Genomic DNA, 18,523 nt, shown 5'->3' with positions numbered 1-18,523 from the left:
CACAGTTAAGAGGCAGTTGAGTCAGAGATGACCAAACTTCACGGCTAGTTGAAGGGAAGTACTGGAGTCCTGTTGGGGAGTATTTCAAGGCCAACAGTGCCCAGGTAACTGTATCAGTAATGCCAAATAAGGCCAGGATTACTGAGTACCAGTATCAGAAACATCAAATTTGGGTATAGATGTAGAAAAGCTGGGATCAGTGGGGAAAAAAGTAACTAGGGGTGGGTTGTTTATTCTGGAGAAGACCGGACAGAGAAGGGAGGCACAAAGGCAGAGGAAAGGAGAGTCAGCAGAACTGAAAAGGGATGATGCAAATCACGGGACAACAGTTGTATGGGGGTACCTATTGGGAGCCCTGCACTTGATCACCACAGCTGGACCAGTACAAACCAACCTGTTGTTCTGACCACACCACAAGATTCAAACCTGCTTCTGCAGTCAGGAGGACCAGAGCAGGGGTTGCTCTCCCTGGCTTGCACCCAGACAGATGGATCGAGCATCCCAGTATTGCCATGTCAAAGTCTGTTACAGGCTTGATGACATCAGTAACTACACACTGTTTCATAACACTCATCTCATTAAAATTAAATGCCATATTAATTTATTTGCCTGCACCTCCCAGAGCAATATCTTCAGATAAGCACACACAACATAGTTAATGAAGAAAAAGAAAATGAATTTTCCAAGCCTATTGACCTGGCACGTTGGGAAGAGCAATAGTGTTTAACACTGGGAGATATTCGTACTACAGGGACCATGACCATGTAAATATATAAGAACATAGGTAGATAACTTCAGAGAAAACATTTCTTTGCCAGCCTTCCAAAAGGAAAGAAATATAGCCTTTGTGGAGGTATGACAGACTTTCTGGAAGTCTACATCCTAACACGGAAATAAATTAAAATACAGCCTGATCCTCTAAATGTCCATACTCTAGTCTTTACATTAATCTCCCAAATAGCACCTGACAATCTGTCAAATCTCTCTTTTCAGTGTTTTGTAGCTGCAGAATCAGGTTTAGATACTTTCTGTTGCTGTTATTAAAACAACTAGCTACATGAACTAGAGGTTTAAATCCTAAGATGACAAGTGGGGCTTTCCATCTTTAAATAGTATTTTAAAATAGTATTTCAACACTGACATAGGGAGACGAGTAATAAAATTCACCAATCTATTAAGCCATCTGGATGAACTTACATCACATTCTTTTTGAAATATCAAAGCACCACTGATATGTGCTATAAAAATAAATTTCCTGCCCTCTGATATTTGTAGAATTGACTCCACATAGGGTTTCCCCATCCATATTTCTTGTAAATAATGCATCTTGTGGCCCTACAGCATGCATGCCAAAATCCTTAGCAACATTCAGTGAAACTAAGCTCTGTAGTCTATGCACTAATATTCTCCATGAGAAACCACCTTAAAGCACAACAGACAAAAACTTTAAAAGTAAAAAGGTGTTCTGGTGAAATAAGAGCAAAATCAAGCCAAAGCAGGATAACAGCAAAGTTCTCAACAAGAATGCTAAGTACTAGAAAAATAGATAGAAAACTGCTGACCCATATGTACTGTAAAATTAGAACAAAAACTTATTTCAATACAAGCTTTGCATTAAGACAGCAGGATACATGTTCTAGTCAAATACATATCTATTGACAGAAATTCTCTAAGTTATGTAACTCACACTGCAAATTAAAAGCACTTAAGATGTCTAAGCATAATGTTTCATAGGAAGTAACGAAAGTTGCATTATCAGTGTTAAAACCTTTTGCAAGGTTTTGTTGAATTATTTGTATTTTAAGAGGTGATCCTTTTTAAAGCACTTCAAGTTTGACCGTGTGTTAAGATACTTTCCTGGAGATTCTGCCAAGCACCTGTAGAGCTCCATGATCAAATTTTCCGATATCTGACTTCTTTATTTTATTTTAAAACACCTAAGTAGTTGTTTTTAGGAACTGCCAATAGCAAGTACCTCTAGTTATTTTTTGATTGACTTCCTGGCATGCATAACAACTTTTATCACTGCATGTGAATTAGGACACAAGTTTTCATCTTGTTACCCTCCACAGAAACCAGGAAAATTCAACTGGCTTGTAGTTTGTTTCTTTCCATTCTTTACACTTGCTTTCCATTTTTTATATGAGTAGTGCAGAAGGGATTTTATTAGGGATTCCAGAGCAGCAGGAGACTTCCGGGAGGACAACAGCCCTTCCCTGCACGGCCTCTGAATCCTGAGCTCTCCGATCGATCGGGTACGTTCTGGGCCAGGACTCTAAAGGCAAAGCATACAGCCTAAGCGAATTAGAAGGCTTCCTATTATTTTTGAATGATCGATGCTCTGAAAAGTTTTAAGGCCTTCTGAAGGGGGAGCACGCTTAGCCTTCTTCAGAGTTAGATCCCCACACACGCAGCCCAAAGATGAGTATACTAAGTGAGAGAAAGATCTTAAAAGATCTATGAAAGAATTATTCTTTCAATACAAAAACAACTAGAAAGTTCTTAGTCCCTGCCTGATATGGCAGCCAGCAGATTTAGAGGTAAAATGGACAGATTATATTACCAGATTATTTTAATTTTCATATAATCCACTCCTACCTATTGCTCCTGAATACAGTCATACAAAAGTTCCATTCAAACCACAATTAAACCTGATCACTTTCAGTTTTCACTCTATAAATGCATTTTACTTCTCTCTAAAGACACCAATTCAAATTTAAATTACACCTGAAAACACTCTGTGCATCTATACAATTTACAAATCAGCAGTAATAGACGATTTAAGTATCATATGGGAATTTCAGCACACAGGTGAAGCTTTCCTCCCTACACACAAGTCAATTTGTTTACAGCTCGAGAAAGTAATAAATACTATGGATTTCCTCTGTTTTCTTAATGTCACTCAGGCTTATCGGACTTAATTTGCTAACTTTGCTGTCAGCATGTTAAATTCATCCAAAGGAAATCGGACCCCTTGATACTTAACTAAATCCAAATTTCTAATATGCACATATAGGGTCTGCATGGAAAATGTTCTGTTGTGAACTACATGAAAGCTACAAGATAGAAACCACAAAGTTTGGCATTGCGTATCAGTCTTAACTTTCAGCTTCCTGATATTTGTCAGTCTGTATCAGACAAACATAAGTTCAAACATAAATACACTATGCAGTGTATTTAGGTGCAATAATTCATTTTGCCACTATCTTCAACAAACCTCAATTTTAATTCCTGAATTCACCTGGATTCCATTGCTTCTCACACAGTCTGTTGTAGCATTTCTGTATCTAAAATTCATAAACTCTACTACTAACAGCTATATCATACAAGTTTCAATTTCAGAGTTACTATTTTTGTCAATAATGCATGAAGCAGAATATAGCTGGTACCTAACAGAGTTGGACTGACTTGCAAGCAAAGAGGCACAGGTACTCTTTTTGTATATTTAAAAGATTATTTCATCTGACAAAAATTGTTAGAGGAACACCTGATGTATCAAAAATACATATTAAGTTTTAAAAACTGAGGAATCCTAAGAAGTCTTACATCTAGCCAGCCATATTGAAGAATGGAAGTCTTTTTTTCTCTCCTTTGGAATAAAGAATCTGAAATCTGATCAGTAACATGAATTCATTCCTACAATGCCTTTAGGAAGAAATGTTGAGTTAATTACTCAATTAGAGCATATTTACTTTGTAATTATAATGTCATGTTCAGTCATATTTAATTGTTTTTTCCAAAATACCCAAAGGCAACCATTCACATCATGGGCTAAAAACCTGAAAAATTTAAGATAAATAACAATACCATTTAGAGAAGCATATTTTAAACATATGATAAAGCATCCATTAAGGTTAGATGGTTCTCGGACGATATATTCCTTAAAACAATTAACTCTGAAGATTTATGTACAAGACGCAGAGAGAGTTCCCATGGGATTAGCCAGATTTTTTTGGTCTCATTTCTGGGTCTGGTTTGAAAACCAGTAAGTCTCCAGACACCCTTAAGAATTACTTTATTTTAATCTTCTGTCTTTGATAAAAGAAGCAAATTTTCCCTCCCTCTTATCTGTGCTAAGTTTGTTGGTGCCCGGCTCAGGAGACTGATGAATCTCATGGATTTCTTTTATTTCCTTACAGTGCCAGGTTAAATAAAGCCTTGTTGGGGGCGGGGAAGGTTAAGTGGTAGTCTGATAACTCCTCCCAGCTGTTGAAGGAGATTCAACTTGCTAGTCTCTTTTCAGGTATTCTGAATGTTTTGCCTGCCAAGATAGCCACCGAGATTTAGAATTTAGTATCTGGGACTAAAAGAAACGCACACAGGCACACAGCGAAAAAAGGAAAATTGCAAAGTCCTCTACAAATACATAGTCTTAGCGTTCCTATATAAGCTTCTAACATCCCGTAGAACATCTATTAACAGTTATCTCAACTTTCTTTAGTCAGTAGGGAAAAAAGAATCTAAATCAAAGTTAGGACCCCAGTCCTGTTTGGATTCAAGCCCTATAGTCATCACTTCCACAGTGATTTTATGTGTGGGTATATATATCCCAACAGCAAGTAATTAGATTCAGCTAAATGTTTGTAAATTATAGCAGGATTCATCTATTGACCTGATATGTTAACATGTATTGGAACATTAAAGTGAACTACTCATAAATTTCTACTACCTCATCATCATACGTGCCGGTCTCTGTCTCTAGCCACAATTCTGCCTGAAAGCCATTCTAGCACAGTGCAGGAAAACAATGCACTTACAAACTCAATGTGCCTATTGGAGCAATTGAGACTCCAGGGTTGTCTCACCTCACCTATAAACTATGATAAGATCTCCAAAAAAACAAGCAAACTACTTTGAAACTGGTGTGAGGCATTGAGGCAAAAGTCCCTCCATCTCGAAGTTGCAACAAATGGCCACTATGTCTGATGAAACACAGAAATGTGGTTGCAGTTTAGCTATTGGCTGACATATGTAAATTACCTCTCCATCTTAAAATATACAGATTTAAATATACAGAGTAGAGACTAGGAAAAATGTGTTGGTTTTTTGTTCGGTTGGTTTTTTACCATGCAGGTAGTTAAATACTGCAACAGGCTGCCCAGTGAGTTTGTGGAAGCTCTGTCCTCAGACACATTCAAGATTTGACTGGATGTGGCCCTGAGCAGTCTCACCTAGTTAGACCTGTTTTGAGCAGGGTGTTGAACTACCTGGCCTCTGCAGGTCCCTTCCATCCTACATTATGATTTTATTTAATCCTTACTCCTTAGAAATGCAATTCTTTGCAGTGAAATGTGTACCAGTGAGAGCAGTGTCTCAAAACTATCCTTTCTGGGAAAGGTGCCTGGGAAGGTGACACACAGAGCAGACCAGCTTCAAAGCCATTACCAGTGGGTTCCCCTCAATCTAAGCTTCTCTTGAGGATGAACCGTGCTAATAATCTCTCAGCTGTACACCACAATAATTCACCTTGGTATCTGGACAACTGACAATATGACAAAATAAAGACAAAATGTGATTCCATCAGATCTTCTGTCACCTTCTACGATACATATATTAATCTTTCTCCTTCCCCCCCACCCCCCATGGACTGTCAAATTAAACAATCCAAACCATGCAACCTGTTAATGTTATATTTAGGTTTATGGGAGAAACTCAGCAAGGCCTTCCATTCTTGAAATCTCTATACACAGTACAGAGACACCTGCGACTCTTCCCATTGAAAAAGAGCTACCATTAATCCCTCTCAAGTTCTTAAGGAAGTTTGTATTAGTTTCATCATTATGCCCCATTCATGGAAACTGACAAAAACCATTTCAAAGACTGTTTCAGACAAAGATTTATACATACACTATCAACTACACCCTGATTTATTCCACTACAACCTTGCAATAGCAACAGGTGCCCTTGCGATCACACAGCTTCATCACTGTATTTCAGAGCTCCCAGCAGGACCACTCTACCGCCTAAAACTACATCTGCTTTCTGGCAGAAGCACTGTAAGCCCATCACCGTGCCCTCTGTTCTCTGCACAGAAGACTGACTGTGACTTCCTCTCCCATAGGTATAAAAGGGAAGTATGAGGAAAATAAAAATCCCTCAAGTAGCTTAAATGCACAATAATTCTTTTATTCCAATAGAGTAAAAATTATCTAAAAATAGTAAATATTCTTTTTTTTAACTTCCATTGATAAAAGTTACAAGAAAAAAACCAAAAATGCCAATTTTATGTTAGGTAATAGATAAACTATGTCAAAAGGAAAAGTATTCAGTGGCAACCAATATGTCTGAATGCTTAATATTGTCTTCTTTTCTTAAAATTAATGATGCTGAAATCCAGTAACAAATATTTTAATTAATAAACTTTCCCTCAAATTCATCTCATCCCCACTATCTAGATAAAAAACACAGTTTTTCAGATAAATGATTGACTCAAAAAATACATTGGGTTTGTCTACAGTCTTAAAAAAAATATAGGCAATTGAACCATTTAATAACATTATGTTTTGTAAAGCATATATCTGCCATTGGTAAAAGCTTTCTTCAGCGTTGATCTGATTTGTTGTTTTCAATAATTTAAGAGAGACTTTTACTGCACATAGTCACATCTGTTATGTTAGTTGATAGACAATAAATTTAGAAAACACATTTGCTCAGAAGAGATCTTGTATTTGCTGTTCCTGAACTTCAGCAAGTCTGTTCCTTGAATTAATTCCCAGAAAGGGTTAAACAAGACAGTTCCTAACAAGTTGAACAGCCATGATGACAATTTGTACATGTGCACACACACGCCCGCTAAAAGTAAATTTAAGAGTGATTGCCATTCAGATTAATCCTTTTTTAAGTATGGATGCAGACCCATTTTCCACAAAACTGAAAGAAAGTAAGCCAAACCTAAGCGTACGTGGTAATATTGCGTTATATGACACGTTCTCTAAATGAAAGTGTTTTGAGGAAACAAAACAAAAAGATGAGAACAAATAATTCAAAGTAAATATCTCCGTAGGATAAATTAATTCCACACAGCAAGGGTGTCACACCTGCTGCAGTGAATTACACAGATGTAACCCCAAAAACATATTTGATTGCAGAGCAGAGATGCAACCAAGAGTGGGTTCGTAAGGGTGTCTTGGTTGCAGAGAGCGTGCCACCCAGGTCTTCAAAAGTAAGTGTTCGTTTCTGATGGCAGAAACTCACAAACTTCATGAAGAACCAGTCAGCAGGAACACTGATGGTGACCTAACCCAAACTGGTCTCTATTGTTGAAGATGATTTCAAAGAAAATCTTTCAAAAGTATATACTTTAAATTCCATGCCTTTAGCAGGATACTTAAATTTTAAGAATCTTAAATAGTAATCTTAAAGATACTTAGATAGTCCTTTTAAGGATAGGAAATGGTTGAAAGCACTTAAATACTTTTCTGAAGACTCTACCGGCAACTTTCACAGGTAAATGCAGTGCACTGTATTACGCAAAGTGTTTAAGTACTGTTATTTAACATTATTTTAAATATTTTTATATTACACTGCTATTTCATATTATGTTGAATTAAAATCTTAACACTTACTGAACGTTCCAAGTATTTTGATGTAGAAGATCGTACTTTACAAATACAAGCATTTATTGTTAAATCAGTGGGGGCTGGAATTTTAGCTCTGCATTTTAAAATACTGATTCAGATTTTTCCCCCAAAAATCCTGAATATAAGCTGTTTCAAACTACTCAGCAGTATTTTAAATGCCCCACAACTAATGCCTATTCTGACAAACCTTTACAGCAAAACAAGAGCACAGAAACAAATACTCAAAAATGAAGACTCAGTTTGCTAATCTGATCACTTTGTCACCATGGAAAAAACACGGTTTCTCCTACACAAAAAAGCATTGCCCCAAAAAATTACAGGAAATAAAATTGGCATTCTGAAAATAGAGCAGAAAATTAAAGCAAACATCCAATAAATTCTAGTCCATATCTCAAATAGTTTTGTCTTGTAGCACAGCATGAGACAGATTTCAACCCTTCAACTGAAATCAGCTGTGAAGTGTACACAATCATCTGTGTATTTATACCTGCAAAGTTAAGGGGAATACTTGTGAGTTTGACCCTCATTTCAGGTCAGAAAATGCATCAGGGACTATGCTTGTGACTTGACCCTCTCACTATCAATAGGCTTCCGAGAAATAAAGGGAATACTAATTAGTTCCTAATTTAACAGATACCAAAGGTACAAGGACTATGAAAAGGGTGTCTTACAGGGAAAGATTTCAAGAACAGAGTACGTGCAGGTTAGGAAAGGAGGTTGCAAGAAGACCTAATTATGGTTGACAAATACCTGAGGGGGTTCTTTTTTACAAGCAGCAGGTAGAAATCTGTTCAAAATATGCAATAAGGACAAAGCCCAAAGGCATTATCTGAAATTGAAGGAAGGGTAGTTCAGACGTGGTATCAGAAGTGGCTTTTCACTCAGAGGATCATTACTATACGGAATAAATGTCCTACCAGGGGCTCTTCAATCCTAATGAATTTTATTCCGGGATAGATACGTCTCTATCAGTGCTACATCTGGCCTTTCCTCCTAAAGAGCAGGGGATGGATGAAGCAGACCTAGAAGAGTCTTCTGCCAAAGCCCTCTGGAGCACCGCCACGACTGCTGGCTCCGCAGCCCTGCAGTGCCACCTCCTGGGACAGGCAGTTCCCGGGACCCCCACCCGCTCTTCCTCCCACCTCCACCTCCCCACCCAATCCCTGGAATTGAAAAACACAGCAAAACTACTGGCTTTGTCTCAATTCCTGGCTGGTCACCAAGTCTCACCAGGAAAGATCCCGCCGAACGCCAGAGTCGCAAGCAGCGACGTTTAACTAGATGGTTAAACTGCGCTCGAGATTCAAACTTGCAACACCAGAGGCCAGGTTGACTCATTCTGGTCCCTCCCTTGAGAGGGCTATAAAACGTGGGTTTGCAAACTGATTTTCCATTTTATATGATGAGAGCAAGTTTTCAAAATATTATGAGGGAACGCATTAAAGATGCCCATCTAGGATTCCACCAGGTCCCACATGTGCATTAAATGTGATGTAGTTAGTTTTGAAAGCTTTTTCTGGTGCTTGTCGGGCGGGTTTTTAAAATTTTCTAGATAAACACATGCTCTATGGTAATAATGAATAATTAATTGTTATAAAAATACATTCCATTGTGTAGCAAAAATAAACATTGAAAATTGTCTCAGCATCAACAAATAATACTATCAGCTACCCCTTTCTTTGTGCAATAGGAGATTGCAATGAAAACACAGTAGAGTGATATTTTAACATCAAAAAAAAAATGAGGAAATTCTTACTTTAGGGTGAAAGATTTTCAGCAAAGTCACATTCAAAAGCGTAAAGCAAGCATATTACAAGCCTACCCAAATTAGCAGTTAAGAAGTCAACAAAGCACTTTCAAATACAATTCCTCTTCCCCACAGTCCTCCCAATCTAACTAATGGCCTCCAGCATACTTTATTTATTTATTTTAAGCAAGCCACTGTTACGCCGGCTCCCCTGCTGCCCAGGCTCCCGAGCATAAGCCCATTCAGGTAGGCTGATAAGGGGCTAACTGAGAACAGACATGTGCAGAAAGCAACCGCCGGCAGAGGCCTAGTCATGTCAGTCACGTTACAAGAACAGACATAAAAATTTGTCTTGCATCGGTAGTACCTGGAACATTCACCTTGCTGCCAGCAACTGAGAAGGATGCAAGAGTAAGGACTTATCCAAATCAATCTTCCCTCTTATAAGCAAGGAGCAGACCAGGATCACAGACCTAGCTTTGCCTTCTACTCATCTTTTTTAGCTCTACCTTGCAACTGGGAATCTGTGGTTGCTTTAATTACTCCATTCCACATCGTGATTGGTTTGCTCCCATCTCCTTGCCACCAGGCTTTCTTGTCTACGGATCAATTTAACCTTTCAGGCGCTGTTTGCACAGAATAAAAATAGATTGTAAATAAATGGCAGCCGGAGCACTCTCTGGGAACGGAACTTTCTTCCACCTGGCTGATTTTCTGTTAGCTTTAGAAGTTGCTCTTTCACCTGGGAGTAATGACAAACCGCATCAAGAGACAGATGCAAAACTGTTCCTCCAATTATATAATCACTGCAGCTGATAAGGAGGGAGCTGGATTTAGGTTGCCATAGCGTTGGCATATTGCTATGGAGGCTGAGCTCTTCGTCCACTTTATCAGCTCTGGTCCAGGAAGAGCAGCCCAATTACGCCTGCTGAACGCATGTGCTGCGGACTCGCTCCCACTTGCAAGGAGCACTCTGGATCAGGGGCTGCTTCCTTTCCCCTCCCACCTGATTTCGATAGAGTGGCTAGGGGTGGGGGTGCTGGGTTGGTTTTTCTCTTTTTAATCTGTATTTAATCTGAAGGAGCGCGGTGTTCTCCCTGAAGCCCACGGCCCCTCCACCATTAAGGGCTGCCACAGCACTAATGCACCTCCCCAGCTGCGCCCTCGGCCGCCCCTGCGAGGGGCTCAGGGGTAGGGGGCACCCGGGGAGCTCACCGGGGCTGGTGGCCCTCGCCAGGCCGCTGCCCCCCCACCGCCCGGGCACCCTCGCACCCAGACCAGGTGTTCAATCACAGCGGGCGGGGGCACGTTTGCGGGCAGGCAAGTTGGCCCCGGCCGCAGGGCACCGGAGGGGGAGGTTGCCCTACAGGGCGAGGCCGGGAGACGGGGAAGAAGTTGGCCGCGACTGGGGCTTTCTGTTGAGAAGAGGGAGGCAGCCCGGCAGCCCGCTGCCGCTGGAGCACTGCTCCTCTCTCGCCGAGGGGAGGAAATGGCTCTGTCTGCTCGGCAGTACCGACGTGTGTGTGCAGCCAGGGCTGGTGGGGCAGGGGAGGGAAGGGAAGGGGAGGGGGTGACAACATGCAGGTAACAGGATAAAAATAACTTCAGGAACGGCAGATCGGGGTTGGGCGGGGGAGGGGGGGAAGGCTTCTGGAGTTTGGACAAACAAAGTTTTACTACAGGGAATAGCTGGGGACGTTTGCTAATGCCGAGGAGCAGCAGCAGCACGGGTTGGTATCCATGATGCGGGCGATCCTGAGAGAAGCTCGGCGAGAAACCACTGCCCCAAGTAAAACCCAACTTTAATTTTAATACAGGCGCTCCCCGGTGTCCCTCATTCTCTCGGTATGTGCGTGTGTATGGTGTGTATGTGTGTAAATAGATAATTCCCCCTTCCCCTCCCATTTCGTGTGAGAGATTAGGAATAGCGTAAAAGAAGGGAAGGGCTCCTCTCCCGGTGCCTTAGGAAGCCGTACCCAGAGGGGGGCTAGGAGGACCGGGACGACATTACTTGGGAAGGATCCCCTAAGCCCGGCTGCACTGCGAGTTAATCTTCCTCTGACACGGGCGGGCAGCTCCACGGCTTCGCTGAGCCCCCGGCCACAGCGCGCAGCGCCTCGGCCGGGCGCCCCTCCTCGCCCCTCCGCTTCAGGAGGCGACGACGGCGACTTAAAGCAACTTCTCCCTGCCCGGGGTTTCCTGTGAAACACCGGTTCCCCGGGGGGCTGCGGGGGTCTCCCTGCAGCACACCCGGCTGAGGGGAGCTGTGTGCTCCGACTGGAAACCGGTGTCAGAGGCTGCCCTCTCCCCGGCCCCGCCGCCTGCCGCTGGCTGTGGCAGCGGCGGCAGCGGCTGAACCGAACCGAGGGATTACGGACAAAGGCTAGAAGAGAGAATGGTTGCTAGATCCTCGGAGGTAAATCTCAGGCTTACCTTGATGGTTTTCTTCTGGAATGTACATCCTCTTGTTTTCATTGACCATTTAAAACGAGTCCAGATTAATCCCTCCGAAAATCGGCTTGGTAAAATTCAAGGAAGAACGGAGCTGCAGAATTTCCCCTTTTATTATTACCTGATTCCCATTATTGCATCAAACACCAAAAACTGATCCTTTCCACTACTGCCTCCTTTAGTGAAATTGCAATGCATCCTCAGTACATCCGGGCCCCTTCCAAGAATTTAGCACAGCACCTCTGGCTGTTAAACCATAAAAAAGAACAGGAAGGGGGGAAACGAGAGGGGGGGGGGGGGGGGAGGGAAAAAAAAAAAAAGGAAAAAGCAAAAGCATCCAGGACAAACCTCTGAGGGTTAAATGTCTTTTTAAAATCCACCAACTACAAGAGTAAGAAAAGGAGGAGAAAAAAAAAAAGAGAGAGATGTTCAAACGCTGCTGCTCCTCCTCTTCAAAGCCATTCTGAGCGCGTTGTGTTGGCAGGGAGCTGTTTCTGCAGAGGAAGAGAGCACAGTCCCAGCCCCTTACTCCCTCCCCTCCCTCAGCGCGCTCGCTCCCCGCTCTCTCCCTCTCGCCGACAGACAGACACACTGAACGCTTCCAGATGTTCCAGCTGCGGCGGCTGCACGCAGCCCCCCGCGCACGGCGTTCGGAGCCGCCGGACTTGATCTGAAAGTTTAAGAGGCTGCCTGCCGTCACTGCGCCTGCTGAAGCCTTGCTACAGACATGACGTCAAGGAGGCGAGCTGGAGCCGGCTGCCTGGAGAAGTGGGGGGACAGGCGAGGGGAGCGGCGGCGGGGCCGGGCCGGGCCGGGCCGGGGGGCGGCACGGTGGCCCGGCGGCACGGTGGCCCAGCGGCACGACGGCACGGTGGCCCAGCGGCACGGCGCCGTGCTCGCCGCCCGCCCGCGCCCAGCACCCCGCGGCAGCCGGCGCCGCCGTCCTCCGGCCCCGCTTCGATCCGGTTTCTCAATATTGTGGGCTCTGCCCTGCGGTTCCGCTACGGAATGCGACTGTGAGCTGCATTTCAAGGAGGACAGTATCATGTGCTGAAGCGTTACAGGCGGCATCGTGTGCAAGCGTTGAAGGAAACGGCAGAACGCGCTGCGGTGGTGTTTGAGCCGTTACGAGCAGGCAAATACAGGCACGGTAGGCAGGCAGCGGAAGAGAAAGAGATACCCAGGGATAAGTTGCACAGACGAGAGGATGCACAGATGTTTAAACAGATTAATCAAGCTAGGATTTGCAAAATCCTTGGTGGAAACACCAAAGTGCTCCGCCGGTATCCCACCACTTGCTTTAATTATGCCTGTCATTCGGCCCTCTAGAATTGAAGCCTCCGCAGAGAGCAAAAATGACTTCTTTAAAACGAAACGCGAACTGAATGCAGTACGTGTTAAACGTATCCGGACGCTCCAAGCTGCCATGTTAAACAAGAGATGCAGAGTTCAAAAATGCCCCTCAGGAACCACTGCAGAAAGTGCCACAACCTGAGAAACTAAACAGCTCTGACTTATGTGGGGGTGAATGTCCAGAATACTGTGTCCTGCGTGCAAACCTGGGGCTGTAAATTCTCATGACAACAGAGTATCCATTTAACATCGCATGCATGCAATACTATTTGTGGAGCTGAAGTGCTTCTTTCAAGTGGTTTTCCATTTCAACTAGAAAAAGAGTATTTTAAAGTTGGTAATAACCCTATAAAGGAATTACTTTCGAACGAACTTTGTGCCTTCCCTACAAATGGATTTCAGTGGGATGTATCAAATACCTGTCTCTTTTTGAGGCTTTCCCCCCACCACTTTAAATGAGCTGTCTCTCAGATGGAACTCAAAATATAATAGAAAACACCACCACCTAAGAGATTTAGGCAAAGAAACAAGAAAACAACACATCCACTCGCAACTACAAGAAAAACTGGAATAGATGTAAAGCACTTACCGAAAACTGGATGCAGACAAAGCACTTGTCCTAAAAAAGGGTCATTTTGGTTTCTAATAACCACTGATCATCACAACTTCTGCATTAGATGCTATTCAAAGGGTAATTCACCAACAACATATTGCCATTGACAGCATGTAGAGACGCAGCTTTATTTCTGACTCAGGAGGAAGAGTTCCTCTGAGCAATTAAAATACTCTGTCCTCTCTTGCCTAGTTTTTCTCTAATAATGTCACATGCACTTACCCTGTTTAACTTACCAGATCAAGCAAGAGCACAGCTAGAGGTGGAATGGCAATATATTAAGCTTTCATTTTCAATTTGAGTTGCCTTTTTCTTTAAAAAAAATGTCCTCCCTTCACCATTATAAAAAGGACTGAACAGCAAATCCTTCACTACCTATATTTGTTGTGTACACATACATTTTATTTTTCTCCCTGTGACCACAAATCCTTGCCATTTTGGATTGCGCTAACTCCATTTTTTCCAGCCATGAGTCAACCAAGAGTTGCATGATTCACCCTCGCATGGACATAATCTCTGGGGAAGTAATTAAGTGCATGCTGATCACTCTTGTACAGAAATCGAACACCAGTGGGACACCTGTAAATATTTCTTTTGCCCTTCTTAGGTCACATTCATAGCTAGATGAGGATTTATATACACTATTAGCTAAAGAGTTAACATCCACATAGCTTTGATTTATGCCGGCTCACATACCTGTGCAGCCACATACGCAAGCTGTCCCTGCCACCTACAAATCTTTTTCTCCATTCTTTATCCCTCTCTCTCTGCCAAGCTCCCACAGTGGGACACAAGTTTGGCCAATTACCAAAAATCAAATACAGAAGAAAAATAGAACAAGAAACAAGAATATTAGCCAGCATTAATTTCTTCAGCATAAATAAAATTCTACTACAACTTCAGATTTCCTTACTCAGCAATTCTGATGCAAATAATTTTCTATACAGAGAAGTGGAAAGAAACTGATTGTAGGATTAAGATGGAAAGATTCTGCTAATGAAGGAGAATCAGGTGACATAAGAGTGAACATCGTGCCCTCCCCTAAAGTATTTGTTCTGTCAAAGTATGCTAAGAAGATGTAGTCCATGAAAACAATTTTGGTAAGGAGGTGGCATTTGAAGTAAAGGTGCTTGTAAGATTTTTTTCTTAATAATGCGATTATGGAAATTCACATTTAATAATAATTCTTGCAGGAAAGAACCCAAGGTGTCACCCTCTACAGAAACCAGGAAAATTCAACTGGCTTGTAGTTTGTTTCTTTCCATTCTTTACACTTGCTTTCCATTTTTCATATGAGTAGTGCAGAAGGGATTTTATTAGGGATTCCAGAGCAGCAGCTTGGAGACTTCCGGGAGGACAACAGCCCTTTCCTGCACAGCCTCTGAATCCTGAGCTCTCCGATCGATCGGGTACGTTCTGGGCCAGGACTCTAAAGGCAAAGCGTACAGCCTAAGCAAATTAGAAGGCTTTCTATTATTTTTGAATGATCGATGCTCTGAAAAGTTTTAAGGCCTTCTGAAGGGGGAGCACGCTTAGCCTTCTTCAGAGTTAGATCCCCACACACGCAGCCCAAAGATGAGTATACAAGTGAGAGAAAGATCTTAAAAGATCTATGAAAGAATTATTCTTTCAATACAAAAACAACTAGAAAGTTCTTAGTCCCTGCCTGATATGGCAGCCAGCAGATTTAGAGGTAAGACGGACAGTTGTAATGATCAGACACAAGGGTATCTCACACCAGGCTGAATCCGTGCTTGTAGACTTCCTCTAAGCAGATGACTATGGATTGGACAAATGATCCAATGTATGTTCAGCCTTAGGCCAGCTCTAAAGTGGAGATAGTAGTTTTCTACCCCACAGGAATGCTATGAGGAGAAAAATTGTTCTGCAATTGCTCTGAGAACAATAGTAATGAGGGCCATATAAAGCACCAAGACAGATTTCTGAGAAACAGCTATTTAAAGTTACTAAGTGTCAAAGATGATTTGTAGGGTGCATAATGTGAACATGCAACAGTCCATTCTGCATGTCAGGAATTTTTTTGTTCTGTGTACAATGTAGTACTCCTTCCCTCTTACCCAGCCATATATAGAGTACACTAGGCAAAACAGCTTCTTCAAAATACAGTATCAGAACCCACATCCATCTTCAGAACAGAAATCGCCCGAATAGGTTGTGCAGGAGAATTTCTCCTTGATTCAAAAAGGAAGAGTTACTGTCATGCTGTATTTAAAGATGGGGCTAGAAAGCAGTGGGATGAAAACAGGCAAGACCATACAATAACTCTGCATTGAACTATTTTTGTAACTTATAAAATTATTTGAAAGGCTCTTTTAAGCGGTCTCAGTACTTTTTAAATGATCTAGGGTTTTCATTGGGCCTACTGCATAAGTTACTAGCTATCTAATTGCAGCAGATTATGTTAATGCTATTTTGTCAGTAATGCCTTTTACCTTAAAATAAGAAGGTAAATTATTCAAAAGTAGAAAAGAAGTGTATTTATCCCCAGAAATAGTCTTAAGGCTTACAATACAAATGTGATTCTTTCCAGGGCCAGCTCAGAGAAACAGTGCCAGAGCTCTTTATTACTTTGCTGAAAGGTATTTTTTCCCACAGATTTAAGGTTTTGCACCTCCGCCAACAAACAGAGAAGGCTTCCCACAAGAATCAGCACTTTCTTGCACTGAAAACTATGGGATTTTTTTTTTGTCACTGATTTAAATAAATGGGATCTAAACACAGTGCAATCTTTGCATGAAGACTTTGACCTTCCTTTTTTCAAAGGCTAACATGTCAATAATTCTGGTTTCTGTCTAGTGTCTGTTTCCTTCAGAGCATTCAAACCTAAAGCGATAGCCTGATTAGTCCTGGGTACACTAAAAGAATCATCATGCACGAATAACATAATGCTTTTAACTTCTGTCCTTTCTGACAATACTGCATTGTTGGTCCATATGCAGTATAATAGAAACATTGGGTATTTGCTGGTGTTGCATGACTACAATATATTTTTTTTTAAATCAAATATTGCTGATAGCAAATTTTTCTCATATTTCAGGACTGCTCTGTTTAGAATTGTTCTCAAAGTTATTTTTAATTCTTCTGAACTACATATCATCTAAAACTGTGAGAATCATCCTCTCCATTTGAACTTCCTAGTTGTTACTGAAAAAAAATACCTGTTCACATTTATGAGTATGGATTTCTAAAAGTGTTCTTTGACTTTTTTTTTTGGTTGCTTAATTTCAATTGGAATGAAAGCAATTGATAGTCCTATCTAAAGCTATTCAAAGTGTGGTCAGGAAACTGCAGACCTTTCAAAACTATCCCCTAGCTAGAACATGAGAGACTTTCTCAAGAAAAAAGAAATCTGGGATGGAAGAGAAAAGGAAGGTTGATGATCAGGATTTCTAGGTGATTTCATTTCTTAAAACGTGGAACAGTGCCATATGCACAGGAACTTTTGAAATTTTATACAGTTAGAAAGATTTATTTTCAAAGTCAACTTGGAAAACTTAGCCATATTTTTCACATTGAAATTAATAGGAGTGGTTACTTGGCTCTGAAATTTCAGTTATTAGCTTTTTCATTTACATTCAGATGTCAACAAGCAACTACAAAAAGTTAGAAGGAAAATGATAAAATTTATCAGGATATTTGTATGCTCTACTAAAGCATATTAAGGCCTAGTATTGGTAAACAGTAGAAAATATTAGATCTAAGGGGAAAAAAGGAAATAATTAAATAATCAACAACTGGGTAGGAAAGTAGTAGTAATTCGAATAAACTGTCATTAGACAGAAAAGTAAGTAGATGAAATTGATAGCCTTTAAGTAGGTTTTGATTTTCTAGACTGCAGAAGCTTCTAGAAAGTAACCTGGATATGTGAAAGTGTGATTTTATTCAAATCTTGCTAGCTATCTTAGCTTTCAGCTGTGACCTGTGATTTCAATGGGTGGTGGCAGTGGTGATTTTTTAAATTCCAACTGCAGAAATGAAAAAGCTCGCCATTTATCCTTGTAAATAGGTGATTAGTGTTTAATGATTACCATGTAGCATTGTATGAATTCGTGCACAAATCTGAAGTGTAGCAGCAACAAATGCTTGAACACAGTGAAACAACACAATAGACATTTATCCCAAGTAAAATATAAATGCATGTATGCTTATCAGACTTGAAGAGAACTTGTGGCAGTTTTCACTGTGCCATCGCCATCACGGACACCCGGCCACGGTGCTAATTAGTGCACTGAGGAAGGTCTAACACCTTTCCAGAATTTTGAAACAGAAGTAGTCACTGATCCTCAAAAAGGCAAAAGGTCAATTGTTGACTCTGCCATAAAAGCTTAAGGGAAAGACTTGAACTTAACAAAAAGTGTGGCACTGTTTCTGTTTTAGATAAGAAATAATTGGGCCTGTCTAGACTGGGATATGTACTGATACAAAGAGATTTAAATTCAGCAGTTCATCATTAGCTAGTGCCAATTAAAAAAAAAAAAAAAAAAAAACAAAAAACAGAAAAAAGCAAAATAAATAATTACTGTTAATAATAGTCTAAAATCACCAGTCTAACAAAAGACATGACCTAATAATGTCTACAAGGAGATCTACAATGAAAGATTCATTTTTAATCCAATCAGCCTACACTTTGGCAAAAAAAAAAATCAACATGCAAACTTGAGGGTATCTCAGATACTTACCACTGCTTACACAACAAAAATGAACATGTTATTACCATTCTAATCTTCTAACATAGCTTTACAAAATACTCAGGAATAT

The 18,523-nt window shown here is 41.2% G+C and overlaps 1 protein-coding gene across 50 annotated transcripts in view; it reads right to left on the bottom strand.

Annotated features, from left to right (window-relative positions):
* CACNA1C (calcium voltage-gated channel subunit alpha1 C) overlaps positions 1 to 18,523 on the bottom strand; it is a 495,328-nt gene that overhangs the window by 436,033 nt on the left and 40,772 nt on the right. The window contains exon 1 of one of the 50 annotated variants that reach the window (XM_075504633.1): positions 11,761 to 12,264. The exons of 48 other annotated variants lie outside the window; for them this stretch is intronic. In XM_075504633.1, coding sequence (XP_075360748.1) covers positions 11,761 to 11,809 — 49 coding nt within the window. In that variant the 5' untranslated portion in view covers positions 11,810 to 12,264. Of the gene's footprint in view, positions 1 to 11,760; positions 12,265 to 18,523 lie in introns of those variants that run through there. One more of the 50 variants, XM_075504763.1, reaches the window with a different exon arrangement.

The sequence above is a fragment of the Mycteria americana genome, chromosome 1, assembly GCF_035582795.1.
Source record: "Mycteria americana isolate JAX WOST 10 ecotype Jacksonville Zoo and Gardens chromosome 1, USCA_MyAme_1.0, whole genome shotgun sequence".
Lineage (NCBI taxonomy): Eukaryota > Metazoa > Chordata > Aves > Ciconiiformes > Ciconiidae > Mycteria > Mycteria americana.
The sequence above is the reverse complement of the archived record's forward strand: the minus strand, read 5'-3'. Positions and strand labels throughout refer to the sequence as shown.